The sequence below is a fragment of the Nesoenas mayeri genome, assembly GCF_963082525.1.
Source record: "Nesoenas mayeri genome assembly, chromosome: 5".
Taxonomy (NCBI): domain Eukaryota; kingdom Metazoa; phylum Chordata; class Aves; order Columbiformes; family Columbidae; genus Nesoenas; species Nesoenas mayeri.
Genome location: NC_137548.1, coordinates 29,247,578 through 29,263,632, shown reverse-complemented (window position 1 = coordinate 29,263,632; position 16,055 = coordinate 29,247,578). Strand labels below are relative to the sequence as shown.

Sequence of the window (16,055 nt, the reverse complement as noted above, 5' to 3'; positions counted from 1 at the left end):
CTTCCTGTCATAATGCCATAAACATTCTGCTGGAACTTAGGTCAGTGCTTAAAATAACCTTGCTAATTGCAAGTCTACAAGTGTCGGCTGAAATTTCAGTTAGCTGCCATACAGCAGATCCGAATGCTGAGAAATCACTACTGTAGCTCCGAACGTGCAAGGGAAGCGCAGACAGGCCTAAACTTGATCTGCACAACAACACAGGTAGAGGCAGCAGACTATTTGCTATATTTCATGCAAAATAAAAGCTGTTGACTCGACACTGAAGATGGATTGGGTTACAGATTGTCTATGGCTCACTTGTCTGTCTTTTAAACAGACACTTATTTTCTAAAGTACTCATTTCATTGCATGCAAGTCCTTTAGCTGAGGAAGGGAAAATTGGACAGTCTTTTGGTTTTTTTTTTGCAAAGCTAATACCTGAAAACTCTCCTTCCAGTATAAATGAGGTAAGACACTATTAAAGTAAAATACTTTACAAAATATTAGAAGTGACTACAGCCATAAATTATCATTGTTTGTCAACTGTTTTTATCAGTAAATCCAAATTTCTTTTTAACCAGCTGTTTTTCAACTTCTAAAGAAGTATTGCATGACTTAAATGTGTTTCATTTTAAATAACACAGTTTGTCTCCTGTGCACTGTAAATCTTACTTGAAAAATTAACAGAACTTTTTCCTGTGGGTGTAGATTTCTTAATTTTGAGAAAAGCTTGTTCAGTCTCTTTCACTTCCTGTTCTATATAATGTAAAGTTTCTTTAATGAGTCTTGGGTTTAAGCAATTTAAATCTTTCACTTCTGAAGATAAAAAAGATGTTTGTCATGTGTAAATCTTAGTCCCATGTTTCAATGGAGAGATTGCAACTTTTTTGTATATTGAGGTGAAACTTAATGCTCAATCCTCTCTATTACCTGAGACATTACTCAGCTAACTTTTTATAGGTCACAATATAATTAGAAGTAGACACTGTAAGATTATAATTGCATTATTTTGGCTAAAACTTTGACCTATATTGTGAAGACATGTTTAGTAAAGGCTCAGGAAACCAACAGACTGAAAATAATGTAGGTAAACATGGAAGTTCATAATTAAATCTAAACTTTTCTATCTTTATTAGAAACTTAATAAATTCTGTAGCTCTTCATAGGCTGAATGCAACATATGAACACTCTGATGCCTGTCACAATTGCATTTATTTATGAGACCATTTTCAAAATAGCTTGTGAGCTGTATCGTTTCCAAAGGCCCTTTGTCTTATTTTTGTTCTCAGCTCACAATGTTTGTCATGTCCTGAGGAATATGCTCAGACTGCTCAAAACTGTCTGTTCTCTCTGCAAAATTATTCATTCTTTTGAAATGATATGTACTGGAAAAGTGCAGGATTAAGACGACAAAGCCTTTTGACTTCTAAGGAGCAAAATTGGCACTAGATGGAAAATTCTTGACTGATATATAGTTAGTAAAAGGTGTCAGAAGAATGGGAAATCAGCCATATATTATAGTCGCAGTTGCATCTCCTATTTGTGTAGGAATTTCTCATTACCTTTTAAAAGGTTTTTGCTTTTGCTCTTCAGCTGTCCATGCATCAGCTGCCAATTGCTCTTCTTTAGACTTTGCCAGCTAAGCAAGATACGACCTTCATTTCTATCATGGCAGTCCCTGCTGCTGTCTTCTCCAAAATGCTATTTGTGAAGGTTTCATTTAAAGCTCAGAAGCATCAAGCAATGGAAAATTCTGCTCCAGCTATATGTGCTAGCACTAGAAGTATGGTAGGTGCTTATTACATATATGTAACATATTTTTGGAGGGCAGGATATTGAATTGTGGGCAGTGCTATAGATTGAAGAGAATGGACATAGAGGGGAAAGATATATTAGGTTTGACTGACTTGCAGTTATCAATACTATTCCAAGGGTTTCTCAGTTGACCAAGTTTCCTTTTGGCTCCGTGTGACTCAGTTTCTCACAAAATTCTTGATGAAGTGCTGAAAAAGTATCTGTGAAGAGACCTCAGTATTTAAGAGTGCTTATTTAAGAATACCAATACTCCTTCCACTTTACTCAAATGTGCCAGTATTTATGCCAGAATTGGCTGATATGCTACTGCGGTTTGTCAAGAAAGAGAAAACTCTTGCATTTTTTGTATTTCCTACAGCTTAATGGTTTTCCTGTTTGATAGAAGATGACCTGCATAGAAATATGTTGTGCAGTTGAAATGTGATAAAAATATAAAAGCTACAGAATCCCTTAGGAATGTAGGCTTTTGTGGTGTATGAGGGGGAGGGAGGTGTTTCTTGTTATCAGTTCCAGACCAGAAATCATAGTTTTGTGGTCAGGGCTGCTGCAAGTGTTTTTCTTTCCAAGGCTGTAGTACAGTAACTCAGTCTTTAGCCTACCAGAGTTAGTCAGTCCCTCATTGTCCTTGGGCATTTTATATCACCTCTGCAAGAGGCATAGACTTAGTCCAGCTACCTCTGCTAAGCTGTGAGTCAGGCTTTGGCAGGGAAGTTAGCTAAAGTGTGACACTGTGGGAGTGCGGTTACTGTATTTCCAGGCTCACATCCAGTCCAGCAGCAGCACGGCCACTTTATCGCCAAGGAAAGCTTGTGAGAAAAGCTAGGTCTCTGCAGACCCAGCTCAGTTGTTCCAAGAAGGGTATGGAAATATGAACACTTGCAATTTGATGTGCTTCTTCGCTTGCTTTTGTCCCTGTCTGTAGTTCAGCATAGTGGAATCCAGGGATCCTGTACCATTTCTTGTGAATCTTCTTATCTGAGGAAGATGAAAGGTCTGGCTTTGTATAAATTCAGAATTAAACTCCAGGCTAAATTGATGATGACTGTTTTTGCAGAAAATAAAAATATTTACCAGTTAATAAAATACACAAATATGCATTTGAAGCTTGAAGCTGCGTAGGTTCATTAACTTCCACACAGACAAGTTCAGCTATTGAATTTCAAAGGGTTCGTTCACAAGCCCAGGCATGGCAACAACCTTTCTTTTTCTCATTGTGCCTATACAGTAGTAAGAGTTACACTCTTCACTAAAAGCTACAGTCTAGACAAAGATAATTTGTAACTTTCATCCATATAGCTAGAAAAGAAAATGACATATAAAGAAACACAAGGCTCTTCATAGATAAACGCGTTCTTTTCTCTGTCAGCATAAGAAACAATTTATCTCAATCAAAACCACAGGTCATGCTGTCTTGCTTTTTCAAAGATGTGAACGGCACCGACTATGAAGTGCTTTATAAATCAAGGATCTTACTCCAGTTAGCAACTTGTAATAAATATATTTGCCTATATGTACATCTGTATATATAAAAATGAATAAATATTTAAATAAGCACTGCTCATTTCCTGCTTCTTTCAAGGCACTTCAGTCCTACTGTGTAATGCACAAGTACTTTCTCAAGCAGCACCAACATCTTAACAGCCATTAAGTCTGTCAGTGCTTTACATCGGAAAATTATCTTTTAAAGCTAAAACCATCATTATTTGGAGAATTATCCTGCCAGAGCGCAAGTTGACTTCTCAGAGCTTTCACATTGGAATATGGTGTATCTGACTATGCTCTCAGAATATGTTCTACAGTCTTGTAACGTTTCTAAATTACAATTACAGTGTATTTGAGTAGGTCTATGTTTAATATTATGTCTAATTTCAAAATTAAATATTTAGTTTTAAATACAGTATTAAAACACTAATGTCTGGAACTCTAACTCTTATAAGCAGCCAGAACAAGAATGTATTATTAATACCACTGAATTTTGAATTCATTAGAGCTAATCTAATTAGAAAGAGGTACTTTATTGTATTTATTGGATATGGCAATTTTTATGTTAGAAATATTTGTGATTAGTTCATCAGATATGGTATAAAATCTGAGTTTTGATCATTTGTTATTTATACAGTATCCTTTTTACATCTAAATAAAAAAATCAAGGGTATTATGGACATTATCTTGTTTGAAAAGAGGATACCATACACAAACCTTTAAATATACACCTGTATTAACCAAGAGCCACCTATGGGATGGCAGTGAGGGTTAGAAACAATCAGATGGCACAAACTACTAGATAATGTATGTTAATTTTTTTAATATGCATAAATATGATTCAGTTAACTTTGAATGTCATACCAGTCCCATAACTCCAGGTTTCCAATTTAGTCTCCGTTATATTCCTTCTCAAAAAAGCCTACAAAAAAAAATCTACTGTGTTCTTCCTTCTCTGTATGGAAATGAGATTTTTTTGTTAGTTTTTCCTTTATTACTTTTGAGGCCAAAAGTACAGGAACTTCCACTGTGACCTACACTGTACACAAAGTAATTAATAATTATTTCTAACATACTGTCTAATTGAGAATAATAAGGGGTGTTATTTGCCTGCTAGAAGAGCGTTTTCCATAAGTGCATAAAGAAATTTCACGTGTACTTTCAGAAGTAAAATTTAGAATAAAAAATCTTGTACATTTTAGAAGTTATTAAGATTCAGTCTTCTAACTTGTTTATTTTTTTCTAAAACTCACTCTTTTATTTCTTCATTCACATAAAGACTTTACATTTGTACAATAGCTTTCTACTGATCTTTCATATTGTTCTTCCTGGATGTAGCAAATGTACGTGTGGTGTGTTTGGTGGTGTGGTGTGGTTTTTTGGTTTTTTGGGGGTTGTTTTTGTTTTGGTTTTGTTTTGTTTGTGTGTTTTTTGTTTATTTGTTTGTGTGGCTGTTTTTTGTTTGCCTTTTTTTTTTTTTTTTTAAACTAGCAATGATACGTATTCTAACCCTGACTCTTATAAGGGAGTGAGTGATATCCAGTGTGGAACAGGCCTGCTGGTACTCTGAGTAGGTGGTAGCTGTTTCAGACTACTGGAAGTGCCTCCACATGCTTGGAGTGCTTTGTAATTGTTACTAACTCATTGAAGGATCTACAAGAGCTTTCCAGCTGACTTGAACATTTGTCATTCTAGAGAGAGGGGAGGAAGGTCATGAACAGCAAGCAGCATGCAAGACAGGCTACAAGGCTTCTTTTCCATGTTTCTGAACCAAGCAAAAAAATCTCAGTGATCCCCATAAGGGTTCATAGATTAAATGTTTACTTTCTTTCCACAACATAAAAGGGAAAAACCAGACTTTCTTTTTTTAACACTGTAACAAAGAACAAGAGACTTTGTGTCCTTTTTGCTGTCCTCAACAATGACTGATGGAAAGTGTCTTCTATAATCTGTCAGAGAAGATCTTGGAGACTTATTTGCACTGATATAAAACAGCCACTTAACTTGAAAACTTCCTTTCATGCTATCGATTTTCGTTACAGAAAACTTGGCACAGATGGTAGCTCTTTACTTTTGACCTGTTCCGGAAAAGAAAGGAGAGCACAGTCACCGTATTGAGCATTTGACATGAGAGTAAAGAGTTTCACCATCCTTCATCAAATTCTGTTACAGCCATTAAGCTTTAGTCAAAGAGAGTGAATAAGGTTAGTGTTCTTTGACTTGAGCAAGTGAAAACATTTTGATCTAAATTTTTTTCTTGTGTTCTGCATAGACATGCAGAAAGAGATTTTTTTTCTCCTGTGTGAACTTGCGGTTCCTTTTATTTATTTATCCTGATGTCTTACATTTCAGTAATTTGTTGCTGCCTAAAATATTTTGTGCTATTTATGTGGAGTTACACTTTGTTTGTTATTTGAAAATTCAGTATTTCAAGGATGAGATTTCTTCTTCTCCAGTAAATTTTTCCTCTTAATCTAAACTCCTTTCTTCAAGAGCAGCTGATCTCCACTGAAGACCCTAGTTAAATCTATTGAGTTTAATAAGAACAAGAGTCTTTCTGAAGAAGTTTATACGCTGAAAAGTCTTTTCAGAGAAATGCACCTTCTTTCTTGTATGAAAAATAAAAAGAGATTGGTTCATCAGAAAACAAAGATCCTATGGCCCTACAGAAGGTTCAAAGAATCTTGAAATTTTCTTATTTGGTGTCAAGAGTAATTCCAAATCTTCTTCAAACTAGAAAGGAGGGAACAAGGGTGGGATGTATTCAAGCCGAGCTGTTGGACTAGTAGTTGGGCTGCATAAAGCTTTGATGTTTTGAAAAGGATAGTAGTTTTTTTCTGGAAAATTACTGAACTGTTGATGCATTAGCATCGAATTCTGCTAGTTATTTTACATTGTAGATCAAACTAGGAAAGTTCTGATCAAATAATAAGACTGGTCTTCTTTCTGCTTCTTCCTGTAGCTGACATGATTGTTTATCACGTTCCATTTTTGTATGTCTTACATGAAATAACGGTAGGTGTTTCCTCATAGCCAGTTAAGTACTCTTTATGCTGAGGTCAAAACCTGCCTAGTCCTGGTCAGCCTACTAAGAACTGTTTCTTTTATCTACAGCAGCCTTTAGCTTACATTTACTATACATGGCTTACAGAATGCAAGAAAGTACTGACTACAGAGAGTAAAATAATAAGAAGCAAAGGTAGTTATCTAAATGGTTGCAAAATATGTCTTTATTCTTCCATTATTGCAGAAGAAGTCTACTGTTGTGTGAAGAGATCTATAAGGTATTTGAAGGATTCTTAAAAAGTCTTTGCTCTTCCATTTCAGTAGATATGAATATATAATACACGATGAGTATGGTTAGTATAAAGCAACCTCATAATTGTTATCATTTCTTTGTGATCTTAAATGATCAGTGCAAGAGAAATAAACAGGCATTTGAAAAGTACTTTTTTTTTTTTGTCAGAAATATCTAGAATCAATACCTGCTACTCTATTGCACAGTTCAGTACTATCTATCTTGCATGAAAAACTGCTCTAGAGCACCTGTGCAACACTGTCTTCAGTGAGCACGAATATGAGTTTTTCTATCAAGTTTAATTTTTTTTTTACACACTAATTTTAAAATTTAGAAAGTTAGGCTTTTATAAAAATCAATATTCTTCAACATGCTTAAAGTAAGAGAAATTAAAAGTTGTATGGTTACTCATTAAAGGAATGTCGTACAGTGATAAATTTAGTGGGTCAAGTCTCTGAACATTGTGGGCTTGGCTGATCATGGCATGTATGAGAATATATTTCTTATTCTGAAGTTTTCAAAGGGTTTTCAGGTAGTAACTTTAGGCTTATTACACAGTGGAAACAGTCAAAGTCTAGGAATATTGAAGCAACTTTGGGCTGCAGTTGTCACAGTTAGTTGCCATATTCAGTTCGTATATGTGGTTTCTTATACAAATGAAATTCATGCAGCAATTTTACAAATGTCAGGAATATCCCAGAAATGGCTAGCACAGATTTGTTTACATGATAGTCTTTCAGTCCCTTTACGTTAAAGTACTGATTAAACTTAACAGGGGAAAGAAACATGGGAGAGCGCTCTGTCTTCTCTGCAGCTACCCCCTACTGGAGAAAAGGTACAGGCTGGCCCAGGTTTGAAAGGCACTTCAGCTGGTCCTGGAAATGAGCTGGAATGGCTTCCAGCAACAACTGCCTTGCTTCTGCACAAAAGGATCCTTTTGCTTCTTCCCAGTAGGTTTGATCCTTTGGCCCTAGCAATGGCCCATATGGCAAAACAAATGCAAGTTGCTGGAATCTTGAGACAGGAGCTTCACAATTAACATTTCAGGCATTGCTACTTAACAGCCTGAAGTGCTTAGTGAGTGACATCATATCTTACTTGCTTCTTGTTTCTTCCAGCTAGTTTTCCTTGCAGATTGATATTTGCACAAGAGACATCCTAATAAAACCGATCACATCAACTACTAATAAATTTTTACAGAGCAGTTCTATGTCTGTTACAGTCCTAGACAAACCATTAAACATTTATCAACTCTTTCAAAGAACTGGTGATTTGACATGTATTTCACATTATTTTGAAGTGCAGGGATATAAGAATGTAACTCACTGATTCCTGAGATAACAGAATCCTGAAACATGCCTATTTAGAGTTTATCAGACTGGATATTTGTTTTCAAAATATTTGTTGAGAATTTTGTAATAGTAATGTTGGCACAATAGAAAGTGGATGATCTTTTCTTAAAAGTGTGTCAAGACAGCTCCTCTCTTAAAAGAAAAAAAGGCAAAGGAAAAAGGAAAAGAAAGGCAAAATATTTTTCTACAGGAAAAACACTTCTGTCAAATTAACAGCTTTCTCATATTCCAAGAAATTTCTGAAAAATTTAGCAAAAGGTAAAATTAAGATTTTTTTTTACTAGAATTTAGCAATGATGAAAATGTTTCTCACTTATAAAAGGGTAAATTAATCAAAATAAAAACCAAGCTGTGAAAGAGAATAATGTGCAGAAAGGGATGGTAAGCCAGATAAAGTTACTATCAGTAATACATGTATTATCATGAGGGGAGAGGGGAAAAGCTTACTTTGAGGAGCAATGTGATTCCAAGCTGTCTGTGTGTGTGGGAGGCAGGGTCAGTGACCTTAGAGCCCTCCCGGTAGCTGTTTTCCTGCTGCACTTTGCATTCTGCACCCAGTGAAATGTAATCATTTCCTATAGCCACCAAATGCCACAGTGATACCAGCTACAGTACTTCAGCACTTCAGCTCACTGTCTGACAAACTTGTGACTCATAGTTAGTCTAAAGGTTTCCATGGCAGTTGATTCTGCTTAGTCAAACTCTGGATTTTTCATGTATGGTTATTTTCTTAACCATTTACTTAAAAAAGGCTGTGAGAACAAATGTGAGTAGCATTTGCTCTTAAGGTTTCACCAGTAATCCAAACCAGAAGAGAGCAATTTTATCCTTATTATAACACTGTTTGGATGTACATGCAGGTAAATATGAAAAGCTATTTCTCTTTGAGAAGTCAGAGAGAATTTTAGAGAAAAAATACCCTTCTTAAAGCTGCGAATCTTTATTTGGTTAGCAATAGAAAAACCTCTATTTTGTGCTCTTTTTCTGTATATAAGCATAAAAGAACAGTGCAGAGTGTGAGCTTAATTAGTAATTTTCAAGCACATTTAAAAAAAATATTTGGCAGATATTCTATTATTTTTTTTTTCTGAAGAGAAGAATTTGTACATTCTGTTTGGAATATTTGTCTTCTGATGAATTAAAATGCACTTTAAAGGAAAGACCGAATAGGTAAGACATTTTCTCAAATCATAGCTTTTGTTTTGCATGTGCAGTAGTCTTAAGATTCAATGACAAGCTGGTTTTCCTACTAAGGTTTTATTGTGAGATCAAAGAACAGAAGTCTGCAGTATAGCTTCTCTGTCACTGATATTAACTTTAAAGCAACATATTGCAAGCTTTCATCTTGCAGTAGTTTCATGTACATCTTAACAGAATTTCTTGAAGAGCAGAGAAAACTATTTTTTAAAGTCAACATCAAAGCTTAGTTTTCATTGACTCTTGAGAGTTTGTTTATGCACTTTTTCTTTGTCTCCTGCAGTGTTTGCAGTTCAGGCTATTTTAGTTGGCATGGAGGGCGATGAGCAGGCTGATGGATTCAGCAGCTGCAAATCACAGGATCAGCTGTCTGGAAAGCTGAGTGAAGTGGGCAGTTGGCAGCCACATGGATACAACTCCTGTAGCCCAAGAAATTCCACAGTCAGTCCTACAGGAGAGCCCACGAGAAGATGACAAAAATCTTTACCTTAACACCACTATGAAACTGTGTAAAAATAAAAGTGCCTAGTGGGTGTTTGAGATCAATTATTACATAAAGTTGTTTTGGAAATGGTGCTTTCTAAAATTCAGGTTATAATAGCTTCTAATACAAAACTATATACTGATAAAATGGGGAAGGATTTCCATGCTTATATTTGTAGGCTGTATATTATTGTCATTGGCCTGGAACTAACTATGCATATTGAGAAATAGGTGCAAATAGATAAATGCTGGTTTCTTATTACTTATAAGTACATGGATTATTTTATCTACCTGCCACTTCTGGTAAGAACAACTGGCATTCATCACTGCACTAAGATACTTTATTCTGATAGTGCTTGTTTTTGTTTGTAAATACAAAGTGTAGAAAGGGCACATAACAATGCTTAGCTGGTTTTGCTCTATGTAATGCTAAACCACCTGCAAGGAGTTAGGAAGAATGAGGCCAACAAGGCCATGTGGTACCAGGTCTAAATATTGAGCCTCAGTAAAATCATAAACTTACGTAACAAGGCATTTTTGTGCTGTATTAGAACTGCATTAATTTTTACAGAATATTCTTACATTACCAACTGTGCTAGATATAATTATTTCATTTTGCTGAATTATATCTAAATCTAGACATCAGGTACAGTAATAAGAAAATCTTGTACTAGATAATGCCAACTGAATTTGACATTATACTCTTTCCTCTCACTATCCCTTTTTGTGCCAGTCAAGTGTAAAGAAAAGATGCAAATAAATAGGCTGCAGCTTCATTAATGCTCTTCTGCTGAGGACTAATCAGCATTAACTTACATGGCAAATGTGATCATTTCTTCATTATCATGTTCTCTTGATAAAGGGCTGGCATTAGCCTTTACACAGCTATTCTTCTGGCCTTTGTGCAGTCTTCACTTTCCCATCATCACATAACAGTTAAAACCCAAAAGAATATCAATAGGGCCTAAGTTCTTTTTTTCTAGCTTTAAATAAGCTGGACTTCCCCCAAACCCAGATATAATCCATTTTATGCAGGAATCTGGCCTGTGGCAAAATGAAATCTCATTCTTTTGACAATAGCTACAGACTCAGCTGAAACAGCATTGTCTACCAAACAATGTTATGTGATACTGGAATGTGAACTTCTGGCTCCTAAGAATTTTTTTCAAGAAACACCCAACAGACTCATACATGACCATGTGCCATGCAGGTAGAGTCAGATCTATTGGAGACTGCTGATCAACTACCAGCTGTCACACAAGCGGCTGGTTCATGTTCAGTAAGACACTTGTGTTGGCACCACTGCTCTGCAAGCACACAGTGAATCCAGCCTCTTGTCTGCAGACTGCGAGTGCATGTGCAGGTGAATGCACGTAACTTCTGCATTCAACAAAACAACTACAACAACCAACCAACAAAGCAAACACAACAGCCCTAAAGATCATGTTATGTGAACATACTTACCAGCAAAGGAAAAAAATCCTTTCTATTCTCCCATGAAAGATGAGACTACAGTGACAGTTCAATGCTGTACTAATTCCAGGTCAGAAGGGAGAGGGAGCTGATGATAAAGTCACAAACTGGAGTTCAGAGTTTATATATTATGAGAAAGTATGCAGAGACTTGATTTCCTTCCTGGCTCATTCAGCCTCTCAGAAAATACCTTCCTCTCTTTTGGCCACCCACTCTTTCTAAAATGTAAATCCTTTCAGAGCTGGTACATTGTCTCTGACTGAGGTGGTAGTCTTCTGTGTTAAGATCAGAGTACATGACCTTGGATATGGATGAGGTCAGCCTTAGGTTCTCTCCATGTTAGTGAAACTGTCAGGAGCAGTTAATTATCTTGTTAGAACATAAAACATTTGGTGGCTGCTATGCTTGCAGTAGCCTGTAAGTACCTCAGACTTTTCTTTTTGAGTAAAATGAGCAACTTGTAATAAGCCACGTAAAAATTAACAGCCTATGTCCTTGAACATATACCTCTTTCAAACCTCTAGTGCATTTTGGTACAAAATTCTCTTTGTTGGTGTGGAAGGTTTGTCTACTTCAGAAATTTGAGATGCTTTGGTAGCTGGCATAATGGTAGTTCAAGACAAAACTTGCTTGAAGCGTGGGTTTGAACTCTTGAATTATATTATTATCTATACATTAGCCAATATTTTCAGTACATTTGCTAACAATTGTCAGGAGCCACTTGCTCACTGTTGATACTTTCTTCTTGTGGCTTCGTGTTTTCAACCTCTCTGGGAATTCTGACGGCAGTCGAATTCAGGATGTAACTGTGTGTACGAAGCTGGAAAATGGTGAAAACTTGTTTTACAGGTTGGCACAAACTTAAGCTCATTCACTGAAGATATATTAAGTATTTTTCTATAGATAGAGCCTAATTTACAAAGTTACAGTTACTGGGCAACAACCTATATTTTTTAATCCCTGAAATTAATATTAAACTGCTTTGTGGCCAAGAGGGAAAAAAAACCCAAAACAACAACAAACCCAACCATGAACAGCATTGGAGAAGTGAATGCTAATGCAGCCAAAAAAATTCACTGAAAATATTATTTAAAACATTTGAAAGAACATGGAAATACAGCTGTACTTTTCAGTCAAGTTTCAGTTGTAGTTGGAAAAATAGATAATAATAACCTTTTCCAAAGCTTGGAAACGATTTTGCTGAGCTTTTTAGCTTTGTCTGTGTGTCTGAAATTAGATTAGCACACTAATCCAGTAACTAGTGTCCATTTGCTCACCTGGAAGTGTGGGGACATTTGAAGCCCTGAGCACTTGCACCCTACATGTTGCCAGGCAAGGCCTGTGTGTTTTGTACTTGCAAACACAGATGCTGGTTGTCACAACAGAGGAACGGAGGACGTAGGGGCAGAGATATTGCCTCTTGGTCATGGCAGCCCCCAAACCCTGCTTGTTGAAACTCCTACATTTTGTGCCCGTCTCTGGCATTTCTGAGAGCTGCTCCTGCAGGGGACTTTATCTGTCAGTGCTTTATTAAAATGAATAACTGCTGATAGTACTCAGCCATAATAGTTTCTCAAGGGCTATTATCATACTGTCATACTAAAATTATTTAATAGTAACTAGGGATTTTTTTAAAAAATTTGTTACATACATATAATTACATATTCAATAATTTGGCTTTCAGACTGAGGATGACAAATCTGAACGGATCAAAGTTACTGTATTATTAATTTTGATAGAATCAGATTTACTGATTTTCTTGTTATTCTGCTGCTGTACAAAACCACAAGAGTATCATCAGACATGAGGTTTCATTATAATTGTCTGATAGAATTGTTTTGATAGCAAAATTGAAATGAATCAAAATTATGTTGTTTATTCTCATTTTATTGACATTGTGCATGTACTACCCTTTACCTTGAAAGTTAATCGCTGAAGGTTTGAATTAAAATAATTTGTGTTGCTGTGGTAGTTTCTGTTTTGTTTTATTTTAAAGAGCTAAGTGTTGGATTTAAAATCTGCTATCAAGTCACTTTAAAAAATACGTCACAGATGTAGGAAAGCAATTCTAGGCTCCAGTGCGATATTTTTGCCAGTATTTTAATCACATTTCCTTGCTTGTTTATAACATGCTTTTTTACACAGTTTTAAAAGGGAATTGTTATAATGCAATGTTGTTTGCTCACTAGCATATGCCTAAATATTCTTCAGTCTTGTGACTTATCCTTTCACAAAGAAAATTAAGACTAGATTGAAAAGAATTTACCCTGTATGCAGCACAGTTTAGAAATCTGAAACATTAGTCGTTAAATTTGGAGGATACCACGCCATAACAACCTCAGTTTTACAACCTGATAACTTACATTTTCTTTTCTGCTTTCTCAACACAACTGTTCACAGCTTCTCTCCTTTCCCTCTTTCTCATTCTCCACCCATCTTCTGTTCAATTTTGAGTCCAGAATAAGACCATGAAAAACTAGTGCCCTCTCATCACAGTAATCAGCAATGCATCTCAGAAATATGTTATCCACATGGAGTCTATCCCAGACTTTTGCACTACTTGGCTATAAAGGGTAGATTAAAAGGTAAATTCTGTCCAAAAGAATTTTGTCGATGATGGCACAGATTGGATTCTTTGCATTTCATCTGGGGGTGGGGGAGAGGAAGCAGAGAGGGAGTCTGCTCATGGCAGTCTTATCACTTTAATTCCTATTGCTGTCTTCTAGGGTGTCACTGTACAGTGTAAGTTTTCTGCTTCTGATTCATGTGATCTTGTTGTGCCATCCTTCTTTGTTGTGTGCTGTCTCTCCACTTACTGAGCAGTCCTGCCAAACAGGACAGCTGCTGGTTCAGTTGCTGTAGCGTTGCCATAAATTAAAAAAAAAAAAATCCCTGGATGTATTAATTACATTACCCTTTCTTGCTGAAATAATCTATTCTGCATTTAATAAAACGTAGATGAAAAGTAGAGCTGATCTATGGAAAGACCATGCCTGTAGCTAAATATCTACTTTATTTTTCTATTACAGGATATTTGTGAAGATATATCTGATCATGTTGAACAAATTCATGCTCTACTAGAGACTGAGTTTTCCCTGAAGCTTCTGTCTTACTCTGTCAATGTGATAGTCGATATCCACACAGTACAACTACTCTGGCACCAGCTACGTGTTTCTGTTCTGGTTCTGAGGGAGCGTATTCTCCAGGGACTGCAAGACGCCAATGGAAACTACACCAGGCAGGCTGATATTCTGCAAGCATTTTCTGAAGAGACTAAGGAGGTATAGTAACTAAATTAAATTTTGAGAATTTCATCTGTATTTGAAGCATTTCATCCTGGTTGCACATATAAAATTGCTAGGATGACCATTTTAAGGACAGCTTACTTCTAGGTATTTTGCTACTTTTGTGGTTTAAGTGTCTTCAGCTGATAATCAAATTAAAGGAAGTACTTTAAGGTCAAGTACTTTCAGAAATGTCATGACAGTGGCTAGCAGGGTTTGCTCCTGACTGAAATATTTTTCTTAAAGGACTGGAAACACTTGTAGAGGTGCATCTGGTCCAAAGTCCTTGGTCTGGTCACTCATGAATTTGAGGTTCATAGCCAATTCAAAACTCATTTTTTATGTGCAGTGAATACTTTCATGAGAAGCTTAGACATTTCCCTTCTTGTATACATGAACCTGAAGCTTAGACAATGTTTTCAGAACCTTTACAGTCTAGGTCAACTTTGCTTTAAAGCAGACAGTATGGACTTTCATTTGTTTGAGTGGCAATTCTGCAAGAGGCCTCTAAACAGTCACACATTTTGTCTGAGAACCAATCATGCATGAATCATATATTTTTTTTTTTACCAAACAGGGTGTCAAATTCACACACAGGTAAGTGGTTTGTAAATCTGGATTCATTTAACTAAAATGCCTTTTCCTTTGAAGCCATGATTACTAAATTAGCTTAGTTAGAAGGACACTACTAGCCTAATTTTTAAAACTAAAAGATGCACCTTTTTATACCATAGTTAATGGTTCATAGAAGATATCTTAGTGTGTATATTCTCATTTGATACAAGTCCTAAGATTAGGATAAAACTCTTTTGTTAGGATTAGATATGTGTATAGAAAGAGACCTCTAGATCAATGCAGTGAGATTCTGTGACCTGTGTTACAGAGGAAGTCAGAAGTCCCCCAAACATGTCCTGAATTTCAGATCACTCAAGTTTAAAGAGAATATGTATATTTTTCTGCTTCTTATTGGGTTTTATATTTATCTTTGGCACAACAGAGTGGGTGGTCCTGAAATCAGTGCTCAGATATGCTCAGGCCCACCTTCCACACACCCTCTTCCTGATACCTGGTGCTTACAGATTTGATTTCTGCTTTGCTTTTGCTGGGAAACCTTCTTTGTCAAGTCTGAAGGAAATCCACACTTGCATGAAATCCAGAGTGGTGATATGTCATTATTTTATGACATAAGCACGGTGATTTCAAGTCATAAGGAAGGGGCAGATTCAGATAGGAAGAAACAGGAAATGTCCCATCTGGATCTGATTACAACTGCTATAAAAAACATTCCTCTGATACAGGGGAGGACTGACTGGGGATGGATAGATTATTTTTCAGTGAGGAAAAAGCATGTTGCCAGATAGGTTTATATGGTAATAAAAAAGACAAAATATCCTGACATGATTCTTTTTTTTCCAGCCCAACTAAAACATAAACAAGTTTTTATAAAATTAATGGCTAGCAATAGCAGAGACACAATATTAATATCAAGTTTCTGCTCTAATGCTTGAACAGATTCCCAGAAGTTGCTCTGCAGCTTTTAACTTTCAGGTAATTATACAAGCTTTTCATTTGGTATAATGGTAGTGGCTTTCTTTGACAAAAACAAATAAATAAATAACATGTAATGTAGAGACAATTTTATCTACTCCTATCTACCTTTTTTTTTTCCTTTTTTAAAAAAAATTAATT

The 16,055-nt window shown here is 36.0% G+C and overlaps 1 protein-coding gene across 2 annotated transcripts in view; it reads left to right on the top strand.

Annotated features, from left to right (window-relative positions):
• AKAP6 (A-kinase anchoring protein 6) overlaps positions 1–16,055 on the top strand; it is a gene marked incomplete at its 5' end in the record, with an annotated part of 220,913 nt that overhangs the window by 22,362 nt on the left and 182,496 nt on the right. For both annotated transcript variants that reach the window (XM_080346163.1, XM_080346162.1), the window contains one exon: positions 14,112–14,363. In XM_080346163.1, coding sequence (XP_080202289.1) covers positions 14,112–14,363 — 252 coding nt within the window. The remainder of the gene's footprint in view (positions 1–14,111; positions 14,364–16,055) is intronic.